Source organism: Ranitomeya imitator, chromosome 4 (genome assembly GCF_032444005.1).
Source record: "Ranitomeya imitator isolate aRanImi1 chromosome 4, aRanImi1.pri, whole genome shotgun sequence".
Classification (NCBI taxonomy): Eukaryota; Metazoa; Chordata; class Amphibia; order Anura; family Dendrobatidae; genus Ranitomeya; species Ranitomeya imitator.
Window position 1 is genome coordinate 426,124,940 of NC_091285.1, and position 27,659 is coordinate 426,152,598.

At 42.9% G+C, this 27,659-nt stretch overlaps 1 protein-coding gene across 4 annotated transcripts in view; it reads left to right on the forward strand.

Annotated features, from left to right (window-relative positions):
• SHANK3 (SH3 and multiple ankyrin repeat domains 3) overlaps positions 1-27,659 on the forward strand; it is a 614,328-nt gene that overhangs the window by 121,674 nt on the left and 464,995 nt on the right. For all 4 annotated transcript variants that reach the window (XM_069765494.1, XM_069765495.1, XM_069765496.1 and 1 more), the window contains exon 2: positions 17,011-17,050. Coding sequence is in view for 3 of the 4 variants with exons in the window: in XM_069765495.1 (XP_069621596.1) it covers positions 17,011-17,050 (40 nt within the window). In the remaining variant the exon portion in view is untranslated. The remainder of the gene's footprint in view (positions 1-17,010; positions 17,051-27,659) is intronic.

Here is a 27,659-nt window from a genome sequence, read left to right on the forward strand (position 1 = left end):
TAGAACCGAGAATTCCTATTCCAGATTTGTTTTTTGGAGATAGAACTAAATTTCTGAGTTTCAAGAATAATTGTAAACTGTTTCTGGCTTTGAAACCTCGTTCCTCAGGTGACCCAGCGCAACAGGTTAGGATCGTCATTTCTTTTTTGCGTGGCGACCCTCAGGACTGGGCGTTTTCTCTTGCGTCAGGAGATCCTGCATTGAGTGATATCAATGCGTTTTTTCTAGCGCTTGGATTGCTGTACGATGAGCCTAATTCAGTAGATCAGGCAGAAAAAAATTTGCTGGCTCTTTGTCAGGCTCAGGATGAGATAGAGCTATATTGCCAGAAATTTAGAAAATGGTCCGTGCTCACTCAATGGAATGAATCTGCGCTTGCAGCCATTTTCAGAAAGGGTCTCTCTGAAGCCATTAAGGATGTCATGGTGGGATTTCCTATGCCCGCTGGTTTGAATGAGTCTATGTCTTTGGCCATTCAGATCGGTCGACGCTTGCGCGAGCGTAAATCTGTGTACCATTTGGCGGTATTACCTGAGATTAAACCTGAGCCTATGCAGTGCGATAGGACTATGACCAGAGTTGAACGGCAAGAACACAGATGTCTGAATGGGCTGTGTTTCTACTGTGGTGATTCCACTCATGCTATCTCTGATTGTTTTAAGCGCACTAAGCGGTTCGCTAGGTCTGCTGCCATTGGTACTGTACAGTCAAAATTTCTTCTGTCCGTTACCTTGATATGCTCCTTGTCGTCGTATTCTGTCATGGCGTTTGTGGATTCAGGCGCTGCCTTGAATTTGATGGACTTGGATTATGCTAAACGTTGTGGGTTTTTATTGGAGCCCTTGCAGTGTCCTATTCCATTGAGAGGAATTGATGCTACACCTTTGGCCAAGAATAAGCCTCAGTACTGGACCCAGCTGACCCTGTGCATGGCTCCTGCACATCAGGAGGATATTCGCTTTCTGGTGTTGCATAATCTGCATGATGTGGTCGTGTTGGGGTTGCCATGGCTACAAGCCCATAATCCAGTATTGGATTGGAATTCCATGTTGGTGTCCAGCTGGGGTTGTCAGGGTGTACATGGTGATGTTCCATTTCTGTCAATTTCGTCATCCACCCCTTCTGAGGTTCCAGAGTTCTTGTCTGATTACCGGGATGTATTTGATGAGCCCAAGTCCGATGCCCTGCCTCCGCATAGGGATTGTGATTGTGCTATCGATTTGATTCCTGGTAGTAAATTCCCAAAAGGTCGACTGTTTAATTTATCCGTGCCTGAGCACACCGCTATGCGCAGTTATGTGAAGGAATCCCTGGAGAAGGGGCATATTCGCCCGTCGTCGTCGCCATTGGGAGCAGGGTTCTTTTTTGTGGCCAAGAAGGATGGTTCGCTGAGACCGTGTATAGATTACCGCCTTCTTAATAAGATCACTGTTAAATTTCAGTACCCCTTGCCATTGTTATCTGATTTGTTTGCTCGGATTAAGGGGGCTAGTTGGTTCACTAAGATAGATCTTCGTGGTGCGTATAATCTGGTGAGAATCAGGCAAGGCGATGAATGGAAAACTGCATTTAATACGCCCGAGGGTCATTTTGAGTATCTAGTGATGCCGTTCGGACTTGCCAATGCTCCATCAGTGTTTCAATCCTTTATGCATGACATCTTCCGTGAGTACCTGGATAAATTCCTGATTGTGTACTTGGATGACATTTTGATCTTCTCGGATGATTGGGAGTCTCATGTGAAGCAGGTCAGAACGGTTTTCCAGGTCCTGCGTGCTAATTCTTTGTTTGTGAAGGGATCAAAGTGTCTCTTTGGTGTGCAGAAGGTTTCATTTTTGGGGTTCATCTTTTCCCCTTCTACTATAGAGATGGATCCGGTTAAGGTCCAAGCCATCCATGATTGGACTCAGCCGACATCTCTGAAAAGTCTGCAAAAGTTTCTGGGCTTTGCTAATTTTTATCGTCGCTTCATCTGCAATTTTTCTAGTGTTGCCAAACCATTGACCGATTTGACCAAGAAGGGTGCTGATTTGGTCAATTGGTCTTCTGCTGCTGTGGAAGCTTTTCAAGAGTTGAAGCGTCGTTTTTCTTCTGCCCCTGTGTTGTGTCAACCAGATGTTTCTCTTCCGTTCCAGGTCGAGGTTGATGCTTCTGAGATTGGAGCAGGGGCTGTTTTGTCACAGAGAGGTTCTGGTTGCTCAGTGATGAAACCATGCGCTTTCTTTTCCAGGAAGTTTTCACCTGCTGAGCGAAATTATGATGTGGGCAACCGAGAGTTGCTGGCCATGAAGTGGGCATTCGAGGAGTGGCGTCATTGGCTTGAAGGAGCTAAGCATCGCGTGGTGGTATTGACTGATCATAAGAACTTGACTTATCTCGAGTCTGCCAAGCGCTTGAATCCTAGACAAGCTCGTTGGTCGTTGTTTTTTGCCCGTTTTGACTTTGTGATTTCGTACCTTCCGGGCTCTAAAAATGTGAAGGCGGATGCTCTGTCTAGGAGTTTTGTGCCCGACTCTCCGGGTTTATCTGAGCCGGCGGGTATCCTCAAGGAAGGAGTAATTGTGTCTGCCATCTCCCCTGATTTGCGGCGGGTGCTGCAAAAATTTCAGGCTAATAAACCTGATAGTTGCCCAGCGGAGAGACTGTTTGTCCCTGATAGGTGGACGAATAGAGTTATCTCTGAACTTCATTGTTCGGTGTTGGCTGGTCATCCTGGAATCTTTGGTACCAGAGAGTTAGTGGCTAGATCCTTTTGGTGGCCCTCTCTGTCGCGGGATGTGCGTACTTTTGTGCAGTCCTGTGGGATTTGTGCTCGGGCTAAGCCCTGCTGTTCTCGTGCCAGTGGGTTGCTTTTGCCCTTGCCGGTCCCGAAGAGGCCTTGGACACATATCTCTATGGATTTTATTTCTGACCTTCCCGTTTCTCAAAAGATGTCAGTCATTTGGGTGGTCTGTGATCGCTTTTCTAAGATGGTCCATCTGGTACCCTTGTCTAAATTGCCTTCCTCTTCTGATTTGGTGCCTTTGTTCTTCCAGCATGTGGTTCGTTTGCATGGCATTCCAGAGAATATTGTTTCTGACAGAGGTTCCCAGTTTGTTTCGAGGTTTTGGCGAGCCTTTTGTGGTAGGATGGGCATTGACTTGTCTTTTTCCTCGGCTTTCCATCCTCAGACTAATGGCCAGACCGAACGAACCAATCAGACCTTGGAAACATATCTGAGATGCTTTGTTTCTGCTGATCAGGATGACTGGGTGTCCTTTTTGCCTTTGGCTGAGTTCGCCCTTAATAATCGGGCCAGCTCGGCTACCTTGGTTTCGCCGTTTTTCTGCAATTCTGGGTTCCATCCTCGTTTCTCTTCAGGACAGGTTGAGTCTTCGGACTGTCCTGGTGTGGATACTGTGGTGGACAGGTTGCAGCAGATTTGGACTCAGGTAGTGGACAATTTGACCTTGTCCCAGGAGAAGGCTCAACTTTTCGCTAATCGCAGACGCCGTGTGGGTCCCCGACTTCGTGTTGGGGATCTGGTTTGGTTATCTTCTCGTCATATTCCTATGAAGGTTTCCTCTCCTAAGTTTAAACCTCGTTTTATTGGTCCGTATAGGATTTCTGAGGTTCTTAATCCTGTGTCTTTTCGTCTGACCCTTCCAGATTCTTTTTCCATACATAACGTATTCCATAGGTCATTGTTGCGGAGATACGTGGCACCTATGGTCCCATCTGTTGAGCCTCCTGCCCCGGTTTTGGTGGAGGGGGAATTGGAGTATATTGTGGAGAAGATTTTGGATTCTCGTCTTTCAAGACGGAAACTCCAGTATCTGGTTAAATGGAAGGGTTATGCTCAGGAAGATAATTCCTGGGTTTTTGCCTCTGATGTCCATGCTCCCGATCTTGTTCGTGCCTTTCATGTGGCTCATCCTGGTCGGCCTGGGGGCTCTGGTGAGGGTTCGGTGACCCCTCCTCAAGGGGGGGGGTACTGTTGTGAATTCTGTGGCAGAGTTCACTCCTGTGGTCACAAGTGGTACTTCGGCTGATTCTCTCTGGGAGCTTCCGTTTGTGGAGGAAAGTGGTACTGCAGCTTCTGAGTTTCCTCCCTCAGGTGATCTGGTGAGGTCGTTAGCTGCTTCTCTACTTAACTCCACCTGATGCTTTGATCCATGCTTCCTGTCAATGTTCCAGTGTTGGACTTGTGTTTCTCTGGATCATTCCTGTGGCCTGCTGCTCTGCATAGCTAAGTGCTTCTTTGCTATTTGTTGCTATTTTTTCTGTCCAGCTTGTCTATTTGTTTTGCTGGAAGCTCTGGGACGCAAAGGGTGTACCTCCGTGCCGTTAGTTCGGTACGGAGGGTCTTTTTGCCCCCTTTGCGTGGATTTCTTTAGGGTTTTGTGTAGACCGCAAAGTTATCTTTCCTATCCTCGTTCTGTCTAGAATATCGGGCCTCACTTTGCTGAATCTATTTCATCCCTACGTTTGTCTTTTCATCTTACTCACAGTCATTATATGTGGGGGGCTGCCTTTTCCTTTGGGGTATTTCTCTGAGGCAAGGTAGGCTTATTTTTCTATCTTCAGGCTAGTTAGTTTCTCAGGCTGTGCCGAGTTGCATAGGGAGCCTTAGGCGCAATCCACAGCTGCCTCTAGTTGTGTTTGGAGAGGATCAGGAATTGCGGTCTGCAGAGTTCCCACGTTTCAGAGCTCGTTCTATTATTTTGGGTTATTGTCAGATCACTGTATGTGCTCTGATCGCTATGTACATTGTGTTACTGAATTGCCTAGCATAACACAGGAGCTCAGAACGATCCAGGAGCGAACTAGAGCCATAGTACAACATTGACAGCTGGCATGGGGCAAAGATCTAAGTGGAGTTGAATAGAGCAGCCCACTAACGAATTAGCCTCGTCACCTGTGGAAGGAAACTCAGAAATACCCACAGGCACCAGAGAAAGTCCATGGACAGAACCAGCCGAAGTACCATTCATGACCACAGGAGGGAGCCCGACAACAGAATTCACAACACACAGGGTAGGCTAGGCAGAGTCCGGCCGGTCTGAAGGCACATCCAGAGTCCCCTTATCCAGGTGGAATTCAGTAGCCTTCCTACTAGCGCCTGGGTGTTGTAGTACCTCCCTGCTGAGCAGGTCCTCACAACTGTTGTAGATGTTCTTGATGTTATTTCTTCCTCTCTGTCCCCCAGATGGTGTGGATAGGACAAACTCGTATGACTGATGGCCTGAGGCTTGTTTATAGGGACCCTAGAGACGCCCCGACCCCCACAATTTGCCACCGTGTCTTCTTAGGTATTAAGGTCGGGCAGCCAACTTGGAATTGACTGTCCTGCCAGTCTCTGAAGTAAAGCGTAGAGTCAATTACTCCCTCGGTGTTCCGGCCACCGGCTACACGCCTCAGAAGGAGGCAGCCTCTCTCATGGCAGAAATCTTCTGGTTTTCTTCTCCTTGTGCTATGACTTCGTGTCTCACTTTCTACAATACAATTCTCTTCGTATCCTTTCTTAGGATGCTGCCGCACGTGGGGCAGGCGCAGCTCCGTGTCTTTCTGTCTAGGCCTCTGACAGGATCCCACCCCTGTCTGGGGCCTTCTGTCCGCAGCTTTGTGGTGTTCCTCCTTTCCCGCTGTCTGCCTGACAGGAACTAACTGGGTGAAGCCCAGGCAGCGTCTGACTCTCTTTCTATCCAACCCACCAGTTTTACCCTAATTTGAGAAGTGCCCTAGTACAGGGGTCCCCAACTCCAGTCCTCAAGGCCCACCAACAGGTCATGTTTTCAGGATTTCCTTTGCATTGCACAGGTGATGCAATTATTACCTGGGCAAGACTAAGGAAATCCTGAAAACATGACATGTTGGTGGGCCTTGAGGACTGGAGTTGGGGACCCCTGCCCTAGTAGATAGGAGCAAGGCTCCCCCTGGTGGACTGGAGTGTGAAGTGTAGTGTATGGTTTGTGATACCTGGCAAGGTGAACTCCTTTAATGCCATCAGACGTAATATCACTCCAGCTGGTGGAAGAACAACATTACTGCAATGAACCAGAACCACGAACTCTGGGGCGCTGCAGTTGAATTTTACAGTTTCCATAATGAAACAGCAAAAGAACACTGGTATGAATCTGGCCTAAATTGTGTTATTATTTGATATGTTTGAACAATGTCTGTAACGTATGTTTCAACATGAAAGATATTACTATAATGCTGTAATTTGTACATCTATGCAGTAATAAGTAAGTCTAAGTTGTTGCTGTGACTGCCCAATTGTCTAGATCCCTAGATATGTGCTAACTTATTTTAGCTTTAGTTGTTTGCATTTTAAATTAGTATGTTCAGAGTTAACCTGCACATTAAACATGTTAGACAACTAAAATTTAAGGGTTCCTATCCAGACTTAACTGTAATATGGGGACAATAATAATAAAAAATAACTTTTATGTGATCCAGACCCAGCTGTTTTAATGGAATAATAATAATAATAATAATAATAATAATAATAATAATAATAAACCTTCATGGAATGCCAACAAGAATTACAGAAAGTGACATCTATTTTATATTCTGATATATTCAAAAGAAAAAAAAAAGAAATATTTTGCAACTTCTGCCAATCTGTGACATAAATAGATACAAACTTGGGCTTAGGATAGATATTTTTAGCTAATAAAATGTTTAAGCTGCAAATGCAACCCATTTGTTTTTAATCACTTTTCTAACAGGCATAAAATAGGTTTTTAGGCTAATACCTTGTTCTGGGAGATTTTATCCATTGTGTTTACTTTCACTAGCTTCACGTTGTATTGCTTACCGTAAGAATGGTTACAACTAAATTATATGATTTATTGCTACTAAATTATATAAAGGAATTGCAGATATTGCATTACTTCATTATATTACGCCTTATAGCGGCATACCGGGGGTATACTCTAATGCTGGGAGCACCAGTGCTGCTCACTGTAATATAACTTTTTAATGTGCAAATTGAGCAGGTTCACGGGGACACTGTGAGTTGTATGCAGGTTAGTACACTATTGTGGATTGCAGATGTCACTCAATAGTTAAAACTGGAACCATGTACTACAAAACGTTGGTGGCCAAAATTGCTCATGTTGCACTTGTTTAATATGTCAGGTGGCTGTACACGTGACGTAACTGCTGAATCTTCCATATTGATGCAGTTTTTTTCTTCCAAAGACTATTGGTAAGGCAAGGGGATTGAAATTCCCACCTTTTAATTATAAAACTAGAGAATGACAAAAAAGGGCAATAGGATTTTATCTGGCTAAATTGTATAAATAAAATTGCACAATCTGCAAGCAAGTTACCAGATTGCCTATACTGTTCACGCAACCATTAAAGAGGTTTGAGGCTGCTGCAGACCCACGAGGAGAAATCAAGGTAAAAATGGGTTAACGATCATGATGAAGAAGTTTCAAACTTCAAAACGCGTTGACAAACTGTATTACGGTACTTAGATTCCTGTCTTCTCAGACAGTGCAGGTTAACCCATTTGTTTCCATTTTTTCCTTGAATTCTCACCTTGTTGCTCCTGTGTGTAACACATAGAGACACCTGGAGGATATGTAAAGACCTACTTTTTAATCAAATTCTCTAATTACGGTAGAACTAAGCTATTTGTATACTATTATGAGGATAAGCACACAGTACTGAGATGTCTAATTCACAGTGCATTTGTACGACTGATGTTATGGAGTGGGCAATATGAGCCCTCTAGACAATCCGATTGGATAGGGCATGCTTTCTTATAGCATCCTAAATAAGAGTCTGGAGATACTCCGTTTTGTTAGTAAAGTATCTAGTAGTGTCTTAAAAACTTGATAATCAAATTCTCAAGGGGAACCTATAACCATGAAACAGTGATTGAGGAATGTTTTGTAATGCTATCAAAATAGAGAATGCATGTAATGTTTGATCATAATGTAACACAGTCAAAGAGGTAAACCAAGGATATGTTCACAACACAAAGGGAATTAGGGTATGTAGGAAGATCTATATTAAAAATAGAATTTCAGAAATACTGTATAGTCCTTTTCTGTCAGTATCTTTTTTTCCTTCTTAGAACATTACAAACCTAATCCTTAGTCCACTAGAGGAATTGAACAACACAATTTCTTTGGGAGAAACGGGAGTCTCATTTTTTATGTGGATTATGATTTCCGAACTTCATGCCAAACTAGAATGCCTGTAGTCATTAATGCTAGCGCATTCTTACATCTCTGATCCTTTTTGCCTTAATATATTCACTAGGACTGATTCGTGACTATTATTATAACAGATTTTTACAGTACGAAGAACGTGCAAATAAATGGCTGCAAACCGATTGCATGTATTCAAATTGATTGAAGAAAAGGAATATAAACCAGCTCACCCGTGATGCATAATCTGAGTTTCGGGAGCATGGACCCGCTGTGTCCAGGCGTATAGAATCCAAGAGAAGAAAATGTCCAGCTTCACCGAATCCGTGAAAATAAAGTTTTCTTTATTCACAAACTTAAACATGGAGGATACAAACTTCAGCACAAACCATATGGGTAAGAATCATGACATGATTAAGGGAGCTTAGTCTCCAGAAACGCATTGAGATTCGTACCTATATGTTTTGTGCTGAAGTTTGTATCCTCCATGTTTAAGTTTGTGAATAAAGAAAACTTTTTTTTCACAGATTCGGTGAAGCTGGACATTTTCTTCTCTTGGATTCAAATTGATTGCCTTCATGTATAAACATTTAAAGGGGTTGTCCACTACTAGGACAACCTCTTCTTAAACTAAATTTTCTGCACTGATAAAATAATAAAGTCTATACTCCGCACCTATGCAGGCTACATTTCCATGGTGTCGGCACTTGCTCTCCCCAGGGCTGTGATCTGGTGTTGTGACACCTGATGCCCAATCAGCACTGGCGTCACAGTCTCCGCCTTCATAAGAACTGAACATGAAGAGGAAACCAGGGCTGCAGCTGCTCCCGGACTTCCTCTTCATGTTCAGTTTATCCGAAGATGGAGACAGTGACGCCAGAGCTGATTGGGTGCCAGGCATCACATTTCATTCCACCGCATCACAGCCCCAGAGCCACGAGTGCCTACACCGCTGGAACAGTGCCGGCATGTGAGGGGAGTACAGGCTTTATTATCTTATCAAGGCCGAACATTTAGTTTAAGGGGTTGTCCTAGTGGTGAAAAACCTGTTTAGTGGCTTTTACTTATGTATCATGCATTGAGCACCGGGTCTTGCTCCTGTCTCTTATGTCCTGAGTCCTTGCAGAGTTACCTCTGACATCATTGTCCTAGTCTTTTAAGGTTGGCTCAAGCAGTTACCTGAGTATTCAGGAAGCATAGTTTCCAGATTCCACGTATTTTACAGAACTTTTCATCATCCTATACTTTACTCGCCTCAAAACTCCTTTTTGGTATCCAGCAATTTGAAACTACTACTTAGCACAGTTCTGTGAATCTTGGTGTTATTTTAATCTCAGCAATGCTGTAACAAGGTGCCTGAAAATGAACTCATCTCTTGTAATACTGGAGTTGTTCATACCTTTATCTCTGCAAGCAAGGTATCTAATTATTATTCATTTCTGCTATTCTTATTCTTTTCATACTCTCAGCTGTTCTGTTCACATGAGTTATTGCATCTCAGCTGCAAGTTATCTGATTTCCTATACATCTACAATTGCTGTGTGAAACCACATCTCTGCAAGCAAGTTACCAGATTGCCTACACTGTTCTTGTGTATATCAACATACAGGGCTCTGCTTCATCTGGTGTTTCCTGCTCTGGTTGTCTGCCTGTTGTCCTGCTTACACTGCTGTTCTGTTCCTTGTTGATGTGAGCGCTGCCAAGACTCGATCTTGTGCACCATCAACTCTGACCTGTGTAGCTCACTTTGGTGTATGTCTTAGAGACTCTACCTCACTAGGTGAGCCTCTAACACAGTGTTCCCCAACTCCGGTCCTCAAGAGCCACCAACAGGTCATGTTTTCAGGATTTCCTTAAAATTGCACAGGTGATTGAATGCTTGCCTGTCCAGGTGATTCAATTATCACTTGTGCAATACTAAGGAAATCCTGAAAACATGACCTGTTGGTGGCTCTTGAGGACCGGAGTTGGGGAACACTGCACAGAATACTCAGGCCGTGGATTCCAAAGGTGTGGTTGCTTCAACACCATTGCTGCTGCATATGGAGGACTTATCTAGAATGGTTCTGCAATTTGCTATGAATGCCTCAGCCATTGCTGCAGGAGCAGTTTTATTGAAAATTTCTTCTGAATGTAGAAATTATCATACCAGTTTCTTCTTTAAAGAGAACCTGTCAGCAGGATTGTGCATAGTAACCTACAGACAGTGTCAGGTCAGCACTGTTGTACTGATTAAAATGATAACTTGGTTGATGAAATCCATCTTGTGGTTGTTTTTTAATCTTTATTTTCAGTTTTCGGTTAATTATATGCCCATGCTTCTGGGTGACATAACTACCGTATATACTCGAGTATAAGCCGAGATTTTCAGACCTTTTTTTGGGCTGAAAGTCCCCCTCTCGGCTTATACTCGAGTCATACCCAGGGGTCGGCAGGGAAGGGGTAGCAGGGGCTGTCTAATTATACTCACCTGCTCCTGGCGCGGTCCCTGCAGGTCCCTGGCTTCCCGGCGCCCCAGCTTCCTCCTGTACTGAGCGGTCACATGGTACCACTCATTGCAGTAATGAATATGCTGCTCCACCGCCCATAGGGGTAGAGCCGCATATTCATTACTGTAATGAGCGGTAACGGTGACCGCTCAGAACAGGGAGAAGCTGCAGCGCCGGGAAGTCAGGGACCTGCAGGGACTGCGCCAGGAGCAGGTGAGTATAATGGGGAGGGGAGTGCTGCACGATATTCACCTGCTCCTCGTTCCAGGCGCCGCTCTGTCTTCAGCATCTTCTGCAGTGACGCTCAGGTCAGAGGGAGCGGTGACGTGATTAGTGCGTGCCCTCTGCCTGAACGTCAGTGCAGAAGACGCTGAAGATGGAGCGGCGCCGGAACGAAGTCAGGTGAATATTGAAAGTGTTGGGGGCCTGGGTGACGGAGAGGGGAGTATGTGATATTTTTTATTTTATCGCAGCAACAGCAAACGGGGCAAGTGTCTGTATGGAGCATCTTATGGGGCCATAACGTTTGTGCAGTACTATATGGGGCAAGTGTCTGTATGGGGCCATAATCAACGTTTGTGCAGCACTATATGGGGCAAGTGTCTGTATGGAGCATGTTATGGGGTCATAATTAACGTTTGTGCAGCATTGTATGGGGCAAATATCTTTATGGAGCATCTTATGGGGCCATAATTAACGTTTGTGGAGCATTATATGGGGCAAGTGTCTGTATGGAGTATCTTATGGGGCCATAATCAAGGTTTGTGCAGCACTATATGGAACAAATATCTTTATGGAGCATCTTATGGGGCAATAATTAACGTTTATGGAGCATTATATGGGGCAAGTTTCTGTATGGAGCATTTTATGAGGCCATAATCAAGGTTTGTGCAGCAATATATGGGGCAAATATCTTTATGGAGCATCTTATGGGGCCATAATGAACATTTGTGCAGCACTAAATTGGGCAAATGTGTCTATGGAGCATCTTATGGGGCCATTATTAACCTTTATGCAGGATTATATGGGGCATATTTTAATATGGAGCATCTTATGGGGCCATCATAAACTTCATGGAGCATTATATGGAGCTCCTGATTCAATATGGATATTCAAAAACACTTAACCTACTGATGTCTCAATTTTACTTTTATTGGTATCAATTTTTACTTTTGACATTTACCGGTAGCTGCTGCATTTCCCACCCTAGGCTTATACTCAAGTCATTAAGTTTTCCCAGTTTTTTGTGGCAAAATTAAGAGGGTCGGCTTATACTCGGGTCGGCTTATACTCGAGTATATACGGTATATAGCCCCATAGCCCTTTTGCGCTTTTGCACTTTTGTTTTTTTCCCACCCCTCTTTCAAGAGTCAAAAAGTTTTCTCTGTCGACATAGCTCTAAGAGAACTTTTTTTGCTGAGTGAGTTGTAGTTTTAAATTATCATTCATTTTACCATATAATGTACATGAAAACAGAAAAAAACTAAAAAAAAAAATTAAAAAAAGTGTTGGTAAAAAAGCTATTTATTTTTATTTTTTTTGTTTTTAGTGTAATTTTTTAACTAATTTTTAAGTCTCAAGAAGGTAATAGGGGATAGCGGCGCTGTTACGTTTGGAAAGTGCGAACTGCAGCAGGTGGAACCCTATATCACTACTAGGGTGTAGGAGCTAGAAAGTAAAGATATATACACACTAAGTATATACACCCGCGCTACGTCCTACGTTGCATTAAGCAATAACACTACCAATGTGAAATTTACCTGCTCGGTGGCATGAGATGAGAGATTTTGATAGTGGTACAAGTCAGGTCAAAGATAGAATAAGTATGTTTACTAAAAGAGAAAAGCAAGGGTATTTGTTAGATATATGTTAAAATGATCTGTTTAGGTGCATGAGTATATACACATTGACAGCGTTGTTCTATGATGAAGAGCTGGATCGCTCGTTTCGAACTGTCTGTTGCGTAGAGTAATGTATAAATCTGTTCCCAATATGAGCTTATACAGTGTCCACAGATCATACGCTGCTTGCTATCTATATGTTGCAACTGAATAGGTTGATGCAGAGTCCAGAAGTCTCAGACGGCGCTGAGACGACAATCAACAAGATGATAATACATGAGGCGAGGCTACTTAGCTGTCGTGTTCCTGCTCTTTTTCCGGGGGCTGTATGTAGGAGTCTTCTGCACGCGCTGTCCCAGCCGGTGACAGGCGTGGTGCGCGTAGCTAATAATCTTTGCCGGAAGTTGAGAAGGACCTTCGGATGGACCTTCGGTATCGGGGTCACTTGGTTGTCAGTCATGTGATGCTTCTCCAAGAAGGTACGGTCGTAGTGGAAGCCAATAACCTACGCGTTTCGGAATTACTGCGGATTCCTTCGTCAGGGTTGGCTTTCCCTGCGCTGGTCATCCTTAAATACATGTGTCATGTTTAGCATAATTTATTCAAATGCGAATAGCTCCACCTCATTATTCAGACCTTTCGGTCTTAGAGTATCTAATTCAAAAATCAAGCGGGTTTCTTCACGTGACATAAGTTTGATAAAGTCGCCATTTCTCCAGTCTCTTTGGACCACTTTGATGCCTATTATTTTTACTCCAAGGGTTGATCCCTTATGATACTTTGAGAGATGTCTGGACAGAGGATGTAGATCATATTCATTGCGAATATTGTGTAAATGTTCGTTGATTTTGTTGCATAGGGGCCGTTTTATACGCCCCACATACTGTTTTTTACATGGGCATTCGATCACATAGATTACTCCTTGTGTTGTGCACGTTATAAAATCTGTAATGTCAATTTGTGTACCGTTATGGGATACCACAGATTTTTGTTTGCTTGGGGCCACTGACTTGCACATTTTGCATTTTTTACATGGAAAAAAGCATTTCAGTATATGTTTGAATGGTCCTTTTATATTACTTTGTCGTTTGGGATTTTTTACTGTAGGTGCAATCGTTAGTCCCAGGTTACGTGCTTTTCTAAAAACGAATTTGGGTCGTATTGATATTCTGTCCCCAATTATTTTATCCTCTTTTAGGAGGTCCCAGTGCTTATTCACAATTTTTTTTTAGCAATATGGTGTTGCAATTATATTGGGTGATAATTGGTATGGAGATCTGATCCTGTTGTTTAGGGAGAGTTATCTCGTCCGTCACGATCTTGTCACGTAAAAGTTCCCCCCTTGGTAACTCCTGCACATTATCTCTTGCTTCTATTAAAAGTTGGTGGTCATAACCCTTATTCAGAAATTTTTTAATCAAAACGTCTGTTTCCCTAGCATAATCTAGAGATCTAGTACAGTTACGGTGTGACCTGACGAATTGACTACAGGGCACATTCAATGGCCATGTTGGAAGATGGCAACTATTTACAGATATAAAGCTATTGGAGTCAGTTGGTTTTATATAAGTACATGTTTGGATATGGTCCTCTGAGATAGAAATATTCAAATCTAAAAAATGTACGTTCTCTCTGCTTGTTGTGGCTGAACAAAAAAAGTTACACTCTGTAGTGCTAAAGCATGTCAATGTGAAATACCGTATATACTCGTGTATAAGCCGAGTTTTCAGCACATTTTTTTGTGCTGAAAATGCCCTCCTCGGCTTATACACGAGTCATTGTCCCAGAAAGACGGCGGGGAAGGGGGAGCGGCAGAGCAGCGGGTCACAGAGGCAGGAGTCGGCGGCTGCAGCTAAAGCATGTGCCCGCTGCTAAAGAGAAATGAATATTCACTGCGCTGGCAGTTTTTTTTCAGCAAGGAATTATCATTAGATGATTTGTAAACCAGCTGCCAGGTAGTCTAGCATATTCATGAGTTCTGTATAATCCTGCCCCCACCACTGATTGGTAGCATTCTGTGTACACTGTACATGGGCAGAAAGCTGCCAATCAGTGATGTGGGCGGCGTTATACAGAGCTCAGCATTCAGAGAACTGCTAGATCTGCAGCAAAAAAACAGTTCTTTTATAAGAAATGACAGCAAGCAGCCCAGTAAATGATATACAGTGGGGCAAAAAAGTATTTAGTCAGTCAGCAATAGTGCAAGTTCCACCACTTAAAAAGATGAGAGGCGTCTGTAATTTACATCATAGGTAGACCTCAACTATGGGAGACAAACTCAGAAAAAAAAATCCAGAAAATCATATTGTCTGTTTTTTTATCATTTTATTTGCATATTATGGTGGAAAATAAGTATTTGGTCAGAAACAAACAATCAAGATTTCTGGCTCTCACAGACCTGTAACTTCTTCTTTAAGAGTCTCCTCTTTCCTCCACTCATTACCTGTAGTAATGGCACCTGTTTAAACTTGTTATCAGTATAAAAAGACACCTGTGCACACCCTCAAACAGTCTGACTCCAAACTCCACTATGGTGAAGACCAAAGAGCTGTCAAAGGACACCAGAAACAAAATTGTAGCCCTGCACCAGGCTGGGAAGACTGAATCTGCAATAGCCAACCAGCTTGGAGTGAAGAAATCAACAGTGGGAGCAATAATTAGAAAATGGAAGACATACAAGACCACTGATAATCTCCCTCCATCTGGGGCTCCACGCAAAATCCCACCCCGTGGGGTCAGAATGATCACAAGAACGGTGAGCAAAAATCCCAGAACCACGCGGGGGGACCTAGTGAATGAACTGCAGAGAGCTGGGACCAATGTAACAAGGCCTACCATAAGTAACACACTACGCCACCATGGACTCAGATCCTGCAGTGCCAGACGTGTCCCACTGCTTATCCAGTACATGTCTGGGCACGTCTGAAGTTTGCTAGAGAGCATTTGGATGATCCAGAGGAGTTTTGGGAGAATGTCCTATGGTCTGATGAAACCAAACTGGAACTGTTTGGTAGAAACACAACTTGTCGTGTTTGGAGGAAAAAGAATACTGAGTTGCATCCATCAAACACCATACCTACTGTAAAGCATGGTGGTGGAAACATCATGCTTTGGGGCTGTTTCTCTGCAAAGGGGCCAGGACGACTGATCCGGGTACATGAAAGAATGAATGGGGCCATGTATCGTGAGATTTTGAGTGCAAACCTCCTTCCATCAGCAAGGGCATTGAAGATGAAACGTGGCTGGGTCTTTCAACATGACAATGATCCAAAGCACACCGCCAGGGCAATGAAGGAGTGGCTTCGTAAGAAGCATTTCAAGGTCCTGGAGTGGCCTAGCCAGTCTCCAGATCTCAACCCTATAGAAAACCTTTGGAGGGAGTTGAAAGTCCGTGTTGCCAAGTGAAAAGCCAAAAACATCACTGCTCTAGAGGAGATCTGCATGGAGGAATGGGCCAACATACCAACAACAGTGTGTGGCAACCTTGTGAAGACTTACAGAAAACGTTTGACCTCTGTCATTGCCAACAAAGGATATATTACAAAGTATTGAGATGAAATTTTGTTTCTCACCAAATACTTATTTTCCACCATAATATGCAAATAAAATGATAAGAAAACAGACAATGTGATTTTCTGGATTTTTTTTTCTCAGTTTGTCTCCCATAGTTGAGGTCTACCTATGATGTAAATTACAGACGCCTCTCATCTTTTTAAGTGGTGGAACTTGCACTATTGCTGACTGACTAAATACTTTTTTGCCCCACTGTATAGCTGGAATCAGGGTCTCTGCCATTACAATATGTTGCTCTCAAATGAAGTAGCAAAAAATTGGTGAGAGATTCCCCTTAAAATTGGACAACTGCTTTAAAGGGAACCTGTCACCCCCAAAATCGATAGTGAGGTAAGCTCACCGTCATCAGGGGCTTATCTACAGCATTCTATAATGCTGTAGATAAGCCGCCGATGTTACCTGAAAGATAAGAAAAAGACGTTAGATTATACTCACCCAGGGGCGGTCCTGCTCCGATGGGTGTCTCAGGTCCGCTCTGGCGCCTCCCATCTTCATTCCATGATGTCTTCTTCTGGTCGTCACGCCGCAGCTCCGGCGTACTTTGTCTGCCCTGTTGAGGGCAGAGCAAAGTACTGCAGTGCGCAGGCGCTGGGCCTCTCTGACCTTTCCTTGGCGCGGCGTGAAGACCAGAAGAGGACGTCATGGAATGAAGATGGGAGGCGCCGGAGCGGACCTGAGACACCCATTTGACCAGACCCCAGTGGGACCGCCCCTGGGTAAGTAAAATCTAACCTCTTTTTCTCCTCTTTCAGGTAACATTGGCAGCTTATCTACAGCATTACAGAATGCTGTAGATAAGCACCTGATGACGGTGAGCTTACCTCATTATCGATTTTGGGGGTGACAGGTTCCCTTTAACTGAAAGAAAAGATGGCAATATGGTGTGCATTACGAGTAAAATGTATTCTTACCTGTCATGCATTAAAATGTGTGTGTTTTTTTTTTTTATATTTCCAGGCACCAAAGTCCAGAAATATTTGAGCAGAACATTAAAGAGGTAAAGTTATTTAACATAATTAGTAAATTAAAAGTAAATTAAAAGCCATTTATTTGCTGTCATGATGTTGTAATTTGCTTATTCATTAGTACATTGTAAGAAAAATATATGACTAATTTTCTTCTAAATGACAAGAAGCAGAATTAACCGTTTTACCCAGATAACCAATGGTTTGATCATGACGGCTCTGTAATTTTTTAAATACCCGTACAGCTTCCTCCTGTTATTCAATTCATTAGGGGTTGTTTATCAAGTGGATACAGATAGCTAAACTGAAAAGAGGATACAGTGCCAGACTTCTGAAAAGCACAGAACACTTCAGCACAGACCATGAGTGTTCCTGTTGTAGATTTTATTTTTAATGAAAGTAGAATCTAGGCTGTATTGTCTCAGTCAGTGACTGTGCAGCATGTCACCACAGGTCATTATACCTAGCTGTTATTCTGCAACTGTTGGTTTCTAGAGGGACCGAGTATATGTTGCTCAATCCTGAGCCGGCTGTAAAAACATGCCTTTGGCTGAGTATCCAGTAGATGAAGAAAAAGGATAAATGTTGATTGCAATAGCGCACTGTGATTATTTTTCAGCCAGTATCTAGGAGATGCTGGAATAGACCTGCCCTATAGAATATGTACAAGGCAGCTAAAATGCAGTAAATGAACAGAGAAATTACGTTACTCTGATTATTGCAATTTATGAAATCTGATACTGATAAGGGGGAAAGTCATATCCTACTGCACTTTACATTAATACAAAATGGCTATTATCGAGACCTATTGTAGGAAACATTTGCTGGGTAGAAGCTAAGAAAGGAGATAGCAGTATTCAATAAAAGTCTTGTCATCCAGGTGCTTCGAGTTCGTCATTAAAAGGGGTATTAGGATTATTGAATGCTGCGGCACATTACCAGGATAACATTAATCCTTCATCTTTTTGAATACCATTTTTGGGTGAAGATGAGGTTTCCCTTCTGTATGGTGCTATATCACTTACCGTATATACTCGAGTATAAGCCGACCCGAGTATAAGCCGACCCCCCTAATTTTGCCACAAAAAACTGGGAAAACTTATTGACTCGAGTATAAGCCTAGGGTAGGAAATGCAGCAGCTACCGGTGAATTTCAAAAATAAAAATAGATGCTCCATACCGTTCATTATTGCCCCATAAGATGCTCCATATAAAGCTGTGCCACATATAATGCTCCATACTGTTCATTATTGCCCCATGGATGTGCCATATAAAGCTGTTCCATATAGTGCTCTGCACCGTTCATCATTGCCCCATAGATGTGCCATATAAAGCTGTGCCATATAGTGCTCTGCACCGTTCATTATTGCCCCATAGATGTGCCATATAAAGCTGTGCCATATAGTGCTCTGCACCGTTCATTATTGCCCCATAGATGTGCCATATAACGCTGTGCCATATAGTGCTCTGCACCATTCATTATTGCCCCATAGCTGCCATATAGTGCTCTGCGCCGTTCAGTATTGCCCCATAGCTGTGCCATATAGTGCTCTGCGCCGTTCATTATTGCCCCATAGCTGCCATATAGTGCTCTGCACCGTTCATTATTGCCCCATAGCTGTGCCATATAGTGCTCTGCGCCGTTAAGTATTGCCCCATAGCTGCCATATAGTGCTCTGCGCCGTTCATTATTGCCCCATAGCTGCCATATAGTGCTCTGCACCGTTCATTATTGCCCCATAGCTGCCATATAGTGCTCTGCGCCGTTCAGTATTGCCCCATAGCTGTGCCATATAGTGCTCTGCGCCGTTCAGTATTGCCCCATAGCTGCCATATAGTGTTCTGCGCCGTTCAGTATTGCCCCATAGCTGTGCCATATAGTGCTCTGCGCCGTTCATTATTGCCCCATAGCTGCCATATAGTGCTCTGCACCGTTCATTATTGCCCCATAGCTGTGCCATATAGTGCTCTGCGCCGTTCAGTATTGTCCCATAGCTGTGCCATATAGTGCCCTGCGCCATTCAGTATTGTCCCATAGCTGTGCCATATAGTGCTCTGCGCCGTTCGGTATTGCCCCGTTGATGTGCCATAGAAAGCTGTGCCATTGCTGCTGCTGCTGCAATAAAAAAAAACCCGCCATACTCACCTCTCTTGCTTGCAGCTCCTGGCGTCTGGTCCCGGCATCTCTCCGCACTGACTGATCAGGCAGAGGGCGCCACGCACACTATATGCGTCATCGCGCCCTCTGACCTGAACAGTCAGAGCGGAGATAGACGCCGGGAAGATGGAGCGGCGCCGGGAAGATGGAACGGCGCCCGGCGTGTGGAACGCGGACAGGTGAATATTACATACTTACCTGCTCCCGACGTCCCGCTCCTACCCCCGGACAGCTGGTCTTCGGTGCCGCAGCCTCTTCCTCTATCAGCAGTCACCGGCACCGCTGATTAGAGAAATGAATATGCGGCTCCACCCCTATGGGAGGTGGAGCCGCGTATTCATTTCTCTAATGAGCGGTCCCACGTGACCGCTGAAGAGGAGAAGAACTGCAGCGCCGAAGACCGTGTGACAGGCAGGGGGAGTGCCAGGACCGCCGGGACTAGGTGAGTATGCCTCAGCGCCCTCTCCCCCTCACCCGCCGACCCTGCCGCCCACCGTGACTGTAGTATAAGCTGAGAGGGGCACTTTCAGCCCAAAATTTTGGGCTGAAAATCTCGGCTTATACTCGAGTATATACGGTATCTTGTGTCTAGTGCTGACTCATTGTGGCCACGTTGTATTAGTCTTCCTTCACACAGGGTTTTTTGTTGTTTAAATGTGCAAATAGATGTACAGAAAACTCAACTGATAACGAAATAGATAAAAAATAAATAATGCAAAGCAAAAAAGTACATTGATTGTCACACAAATGTCAAGCCTAGAATATGCTAAAATTGAAAATAATCCATTGGGCTCAAAACTGCATAGGAAATGTTACATATACAGTTAGATCCAGAAGTATTTGGACAGTGACCCAATCTTCGTGATCGGCATGCCACTAGTTTTCATTTAAAATTGAACAACTGAGATGATTTGAAGTGTGAATTTTCAGGTTTAATTGAAGGGGTTGAAAAAAATATCTTGTGAAATGTTTAGGAATTGTAACCATTTTTCTACAAATCCTCCTCATTTCAGTGGCTCAAAGGTAATTGGAGAAATTAATTTGACCATGAATAAAATGTTCATTTTAGGTACGGTACTTTGTAGAGAATTCCTTGCAGGCAATGACTGCCTGAAGTTTGATACAGGAAAGATATACAGTATATCTTGGTACCGTGTTAGCCAGTACAAAAATATTTAGAATTCAGAGTCCTCAGTGGTTGATACCTTTTAATGGCTAACTGAAAAGATGGTAACAAATTGCAAGCTTTCGAGACTACACAGGTCTCTTCATCAGGCAAGGACTAAAACAAATTCTGAAGAATCACATATTTATGCACCACACAAAGGAATTTGCTCCTCAGACCTTGTGGGGGCATCACAACACAGAACCAGACCCCAATCAGAGGATAATAAAACATTCACACTCATTATCTATGAACTGTTCCAAAATTTATGGACATAACTGTTTATCACTCTCCCATAATGGTAGTTCTGCTTCACAACACCTGTCTTATCTAGGATGTTATTTCTGTGCTGTGTTGTGCATAAATATGTTGCAACACTTTTCCATACTTTATTTTCCTCATATTTCTGGTACAGGTTGATCTGTTTCATCTGTCCAAAGAATGATTTTCCAAAATTGGGCTGGTTTCTTTAGATGTTTTTTTGGCAATGTTTACTCTGGCCTTTGTGTTTTAAAGGCTGACTTATAGTTTGCACCTTGTGGTGAACCCTCTATATTTTCTCTCATGAAGTCTTCTCTATATGGTAGACTTAGATACTGAAATACCTACTACCTGGAGATTGTATATTGTAAAGGGTTTTATTTTCTCCAAGGAAAGGATTCTGCGATCATTCACCACTGTTGTCTTACATGGACGTCCAAGCCTTTTTTAAGTTCCCAAGCTCACCAGTGCGTTCTTTTTTTTTTTTTTTTTTGCATAATGTACCAAACTTTTAATTTTGACACTCCTAACATTTCTGCTATCTTTCTGATGGAGATTTGTTTCAGCCTAATGATGGTCTGTTTTACTTCCATTGAGAGATCTTTTGACCGCATATTGTGGGTTCACAGCAACAGCTTCCATATGCAAGTGCCATGCTTGCAATCAGCTACAGAACTTTTACCTGCTTAGTTGATGATTCATTAACAAAGGAATAGCCCATGCCACCCAGTAAAGGCTTTTGAGATAATTGTCCAATTACCATTGGTCCCTAATGAGGAAGCTACATATTAATGATATGTAATTCCTAAAACCTTACTCCAATTAGGAAGTGAATACCCTCAAATTAAAGCTGAGAGTCTGCACTTTAAGCTCATATTGATTATATAACTGTATCTTGAATATGTTTTAGTGAACAGCTACAATTCCAAACTTATGTCAATGTTCTAATATTTCTGGACCTAACTGTATAATGTCAGCATGCGAAAAGAATTTAAACATTCCTCCCATAAAAAAGTGAGTTATACTTTACCCGTGTCTAGGTAAACTGGATACCAAGAGTAATCCCTATCCTTTTACAGGTGCACAAAAGTTTGTCACATAGCTTCCCAGACTAAAAAATGGAGAATCTGCAAACATCTACCACTGATGCTGACCTTATAAAATGATGGCATACAGCTGTATCTAAGCTGCTATCAAACAACTGTGCCTAAGTTCATAGTTGCTATTGTTTGTATGTGTATAAATACAGTACATACTAACATACGGTGATAAGTAATGAGATACGATTCCTTGATAGGGGGAGGAAAAAATTCATTTTAGCTGCAACTGCCCTCTAAGCACAACCAGGATTCTTAATGGTTGGCATTAGAGACTATTTCTTGGAAAACATTACAATAAATATATAAGCGAGATTGCTCTCCACTCATCACAAAGCACTTATTAACCTTCACCCTCCAGTGCAACCATTATTAAAACTATTTGTCAGTATCACCCATTCTGTTCTTCCACATGGCAGTGAGGTTGAGAACCCAGAATTGCCAATAATAGAGCAGACATAGAAAATAATAGAAAAAAAGCAGCTGGAGCCATGGGGGACATCAAATTGTTGTACACTGGAAGAAGATTAAAAATGCATAAATTATGCATTTAAAATTCTCAACTTGCATCCGTTTGAGTTATATACTAATGCTTAAAAAATAAATAAGGGCCATAGAAATCTAAAATCATCTGTATTAAAAGCTAAGTCCTAAATCTTAGTGGGCTATATCTCATGTGTTTAATTTGAGTTTCATTGATTGCATATAAAGGTTATGGACAGTTTTGCATCTTTTTTGCATGTATTACGTGAAATAAAAAATCTATGATTGCTTTTCTTTAAATGGAACCTGTCACCCCCCGGGACGTATATGACCTATTAATATGGGCATACAGGTAATAGAAATTTTACACTAGTCCTACCTTTATGCCTCATATTAATTGTCTTGTTGAGAAATGTTACATTTTTTCTGTATGCTAATGAGGTGCTGACGATTCACTGTGACTGCACGACTATAAGGGGCTCTCCACACTTCCTCCCTGCATAGTCATCGCTAGGAACCATGTGTACATAGCAATGACTATGTGGGGAGGAAGTGGGGAGAGCATAATGGAGGTCACTGGGGCGGAAGTCACCAGCACCAGCACAGGAGATCCCTGAATGCAGTGCCCACAGATGGGAGGATGAGGTGTGGATTTTTAAGGGAGTGCAGGGCAGAGGCGCAAGTCTCTGGGGCCATAACCGATGTGCATATGGGGGGTTGTTAGTGTTAAAATTAATATAGGAGGTGGGGATTTCTTCCAGGCACCGCACGCCCCGGAGCCTGGAAGAAATCATTAGCATACAGACAGAATATAACATTTCTCAACAATAAGACAATTAAAATGAGGCAGACAAAAAGGACTAGGTTAGCGTTTCTATTACCTGTATGCCCATATTAATAGGTCATATACGTCCCGGTGGATGACAGATTCCCTTTAAAATTTTCAAACTGTCTTTGTTCTGCAGCTTCCATGTTGTAGGATGCATAGCAAGCTGCATGATGCTGTTTAATGTCAGTCCTGACACCTGGGCTCGCTTTTGGTTCTGTCTTCCCTTGAGTGTGATTCTAAGCTCAATTCTGAATAAGTTTTGTATAATCTGAATTAAGTTTTCACATTCAGGGACAGCACAGACTTTATACTGAGATGACTGAGCTCAGTGCTTGGATTGCTTAAGCAGCTTGTAATGTATTAGAAAAAATGCAAGCTGCAAAAAAAACAAAATAGCAAAATATTTCATTAAAATTAAATATACAGTATATATTTCTTTCACTTACTACATGCAAATGAACAATTTTCTACTTTTTGTTTTAGTTAGCCAGCCATTCCTGAGAGGTACACACATTCTTCCTGTGTTATTTATATCAAGGGTGCACAACCTGCGGCCCAGGGGCTACATGCGGCCCAAAGTGCCATTCTGTGTGGCCCCGACCGAATAAACAGAAACATGCTTGACTCAAGGCAGCTACACACAGAATAGTAATGGCAAACAGCAGAGGAGTAAGTAGGATTTGTCAAGTATTAATGGTGCACTGTGTAGACATTCCGGGATGCTTCATACATCAGGAGAATAGGGTCACTTAACCCATGTGGTACTCCAGAAGGAAGCATGTGACTTAGACAGGTCGCCTTCCGTGCCTTGTTCCACTGTAGTTTATGGGAGATCTGAATCATTAGACAGTGAGCAAAAAAACATCATCTATTGTAGACGGCCATTTGCATGTATGACCTCTTCAGGGTCTATTCACATCATTTTTTATGAGGGTATAGAATCAGATTTTATTGAAAATCCACATTAAGAAAATGCCTCAAATACTTTTTGATTGGGTTTCCTATTAGTTTTATTGGGGAATATGCTAAAAAAAAGTGGAAAACCAGTACTGTGTGCACTATAGGATCTTTCCCCCTTAAAAACAGTTGTAAACTTATTCAGAGAGGATTGAGCACGTTTTTCTACGTGAATATAGGCACAGAATCTATTTCTAAATCATCATTAAAAAAACTCAGTGTGAACGTACCTTTAGATTACTGGAAATACGAGTCCTGTAAGTAGAATTTGTACCTATCAGACATTTATGTTATATGCTTGTGATATGCTACAAATGTCACAGAAAATAATACCTCTTTAATTTTAGTGCGGCTTCCCGGATTGGTTCAGTATGACAATGTGGTCCTTGGAACAAAAACAGTAGTGCACCCCGGGCTATATAGGGTTACGGTGAATTTACACTGCCGACCGCAGCTGTTAAATGACTGCCGATTGGCTACACACAAGACAATTGGTGGTTGTTTACTAGTCTGTTTTGATGGGTCGACCACGCTTCCATAGGCACATGACAAACGCTAACAAGCGCAAAGAATATAATTGTTCTGGGCAGCATAGGTCCTGTTTACACAGGATGATGTGCTGCCAAGTATTATGATTTGTAATCATACTTATAAATAATTTGAGATAACCAACAAACTTTTTGCTCATTCATCGGTTGATTGGTGGCCTATTTGTAGTGGAAGCCTCCCCCATACATGATTATGCAAGGCTGATAATGAGTATTCCTAGGAATGCTTGTTCCTGATTACTGGCCAATATAACTGCATCCTTACACAGTACAGGATGGTAAATGTGCTTTATGGCAGCTGCAACCAATGGCAGCTAATAATCATACTCATCTGTGACTATAGTTCCCACCTTTTCAGCACCAAAACCAGTACATTAGAGCTGATGTCACTAAATCCCCAATGCTACTGATAACAAAGTGACTAGCTGCCCACGTTCCGGTATTTGCAGCAAAGCTAGAAAGTAAGGCTAGGTTCACATTGCATTAGGGTAGTTCGCTTAGCGCATAGCGCTACAGACTGCGCTAACGCAATGTGCCAAAAGGGATCGTGTTTGCCGATCCCGCTAGCGCAGATGCCCGATCTGCGCTAGTGAGGAATGGACCGCGAACGCTGAAAGCAGCGTTTGCGGTCCGTCACTCAAATGACGGCACATCGCTAGCGCACGCCCAATGTGGGCGTGCGCTAGCGATGCGTTCGCCATTACAAACAATGGCGGCATTAACGGACTACGTTACACCGCGTTATGCCGCGGTGTAACGTAGTCTGTTAAACGTACCGCCATAACGCTATGTGAACCTAGCCATACATCAATAATGAGCATGTAATATCTCGTTTTAATTCTACTGTAAACCTTTAATATTGCACATGCAGAGCATATCATTCATAAACTCTGATATTATATTTTGGAGTATCCATCAACTCTAGTGTTTAGTAGTTGTCTTCAAAGTCAGATCCGCAAGGGGTTGTATTCTGCTTAACTATAGGGGTCCGTGATTGTATCAGAGGCTGGGCTCACCATAGGACTTTGTGGTGGGCCAATCATATCATGGTGGCTGATGTAAAAGCTGCTTAGAAGGTATTTCCAGGTTAAATGATGCTTCTCCTACCATCTCCCTCCTATAATGAGGAGCAGTTCAGATGTAACAGTATGCCATCATTTTATAAGGTTAGTCTCAGAGTAGAATATTTGCAGATTTGCCATTCGTTAGTCTGGAAAGTTCTAATAAAGTGATTACAGTAAGGAACCGATGGTTGTGTCATAGCCATATAATCATTTATGTGACTTACATCAGGGTCTTTAAAATATATTTATGCATCCACGGCTTACACAAATGTCAATTGTTTGCTTCCTGAATTCCAGCATAATCAGCAGATAAAGATCCTTCCATACATAAATCCTTACATATTTCTGTTTAATGAAAATAGTGAGTACAAATGCTAACACGGTATATTTTATTTTTCATTCCATTGCTGAATATTTTACTGCACTCCATGAAGATAATCCAGTGTTAATCTGGCATTCCCATGTATAATATGCACGACATAAATCTATTCTTTCTGCGATGAAGAACACCTACCTCTAATGGCATCCTCAATGCTAAGCCAGTCCTGTTTGAGGCTACAATGTGCAATTTATAAAGTAGATTATACTAAGCTATATACCTCTCAGTTAACAGCAGTGGGTATGACATCACCATAGAGAACTCATGTGCACAAAAGCCCATCTCAGCACTTAAGCTCCCAGTAACTGTTGCTAGTTGCAGTCATTTCTCCAGCAACATGATTTATAGTAATTAATACATGAAGAAGGAAAGAGGAACATATTTGCCAAACACATGTGCTTTGTCTTCATGAGGGTACATGTGCTGTGTCTTCATGAGGGTACATGTGCTGTGTCTTCATGGGGGTTAATGTGCTGTGTCATCATGGGGGTTAATGTGTTGTGTCTTCATGGGAGTACATGTGCTGTGTCAACATGGGGGTTAATGTGCTGTGTCTTCATGGGAGTACATGTGCTGTGTCAACATGGGGGTTAATGTGCTGTGTCATCATGGGGGTTAATGTGCTGTGTCATCATGGGGGTTAATGTGTTGTGTCTTCATGGGGGTTAATGTGTTGTGTCTTCATGGGAGTACATGTGCTGTGTCTTCATGAGGGTACATGTGCTGTGTCTTCATGGGGGTTAATATGCTGTGTCATCATGGGGGTTAATGTGTTGTGTATAAATGGGAGTACATGTGCTGTGTCATCATGGGAGTACACGTGCTGTGTCATCATGGGAGTACATGTGCTGTGTCATCATGGGAGTACATGTGCTTTGTCTTCATGGGGGTACATGTGCTGTGTCTTCATGGGAGTACATGTGCTGTGTCATCATGGGAGTACATGTGCTGTGTCATCATGGGAGTACATGTGCTGTGTCATCATGGGAGTACATGTGCTTTGTCTTCATGGGGGTACATGTGCTGTGTCTTCATGGGAGTACATGTGCTGTGTCATCATGGGAGTACATGTGCTGTGTCATCATGGGAGTACATGTGCTGTGTCATCATGGGAGTACATGTGCTTTGTCTTCATGGGGGTACATGTGCTGTGTCTTCATGGGAGTACATGTGCTGTGTCATCATGGGAGTACATGTGCTGTGTCATCATGGGAGTACATGTGCTGTGTCATCATGGGAGTACATGTGCTGTGTCATCATGGGGGTTAATATGCTGTGTCATCATGGGGGTTAATGTGTTGTGTATAAATGGGAGTACATGTGCTGTGTCAACATCGGGGTTAATGTGCTGTGTTATTATGGGGGTACGTGTGCTGTGTCTTCATCGGAGTACATGTGCTGTGTCTTCATGGGAGTACATGTGCTTTGTCTTCATGGGGTACATGTGCTGTGTCTTCATGGGGATACATGTGCTGTGTCTTCATGAGGGTGCATGTGCTGTGTCTTCATGAGGGTACATGTGCTGTGTCTTCATGGGGGTACATGTGCTGTGTCTTCATGGGGGTACATGTGCTGTGTCGACATGACGGTACATGTGCTGTGTTTTCAATGGGGTACATGTGCTGTGTCTTCATGGGGATACATGTGCTGTGTCTTCATGGGGGTGCATGTGCTGTGTCTTCATGGGGGTGCATGTGCTG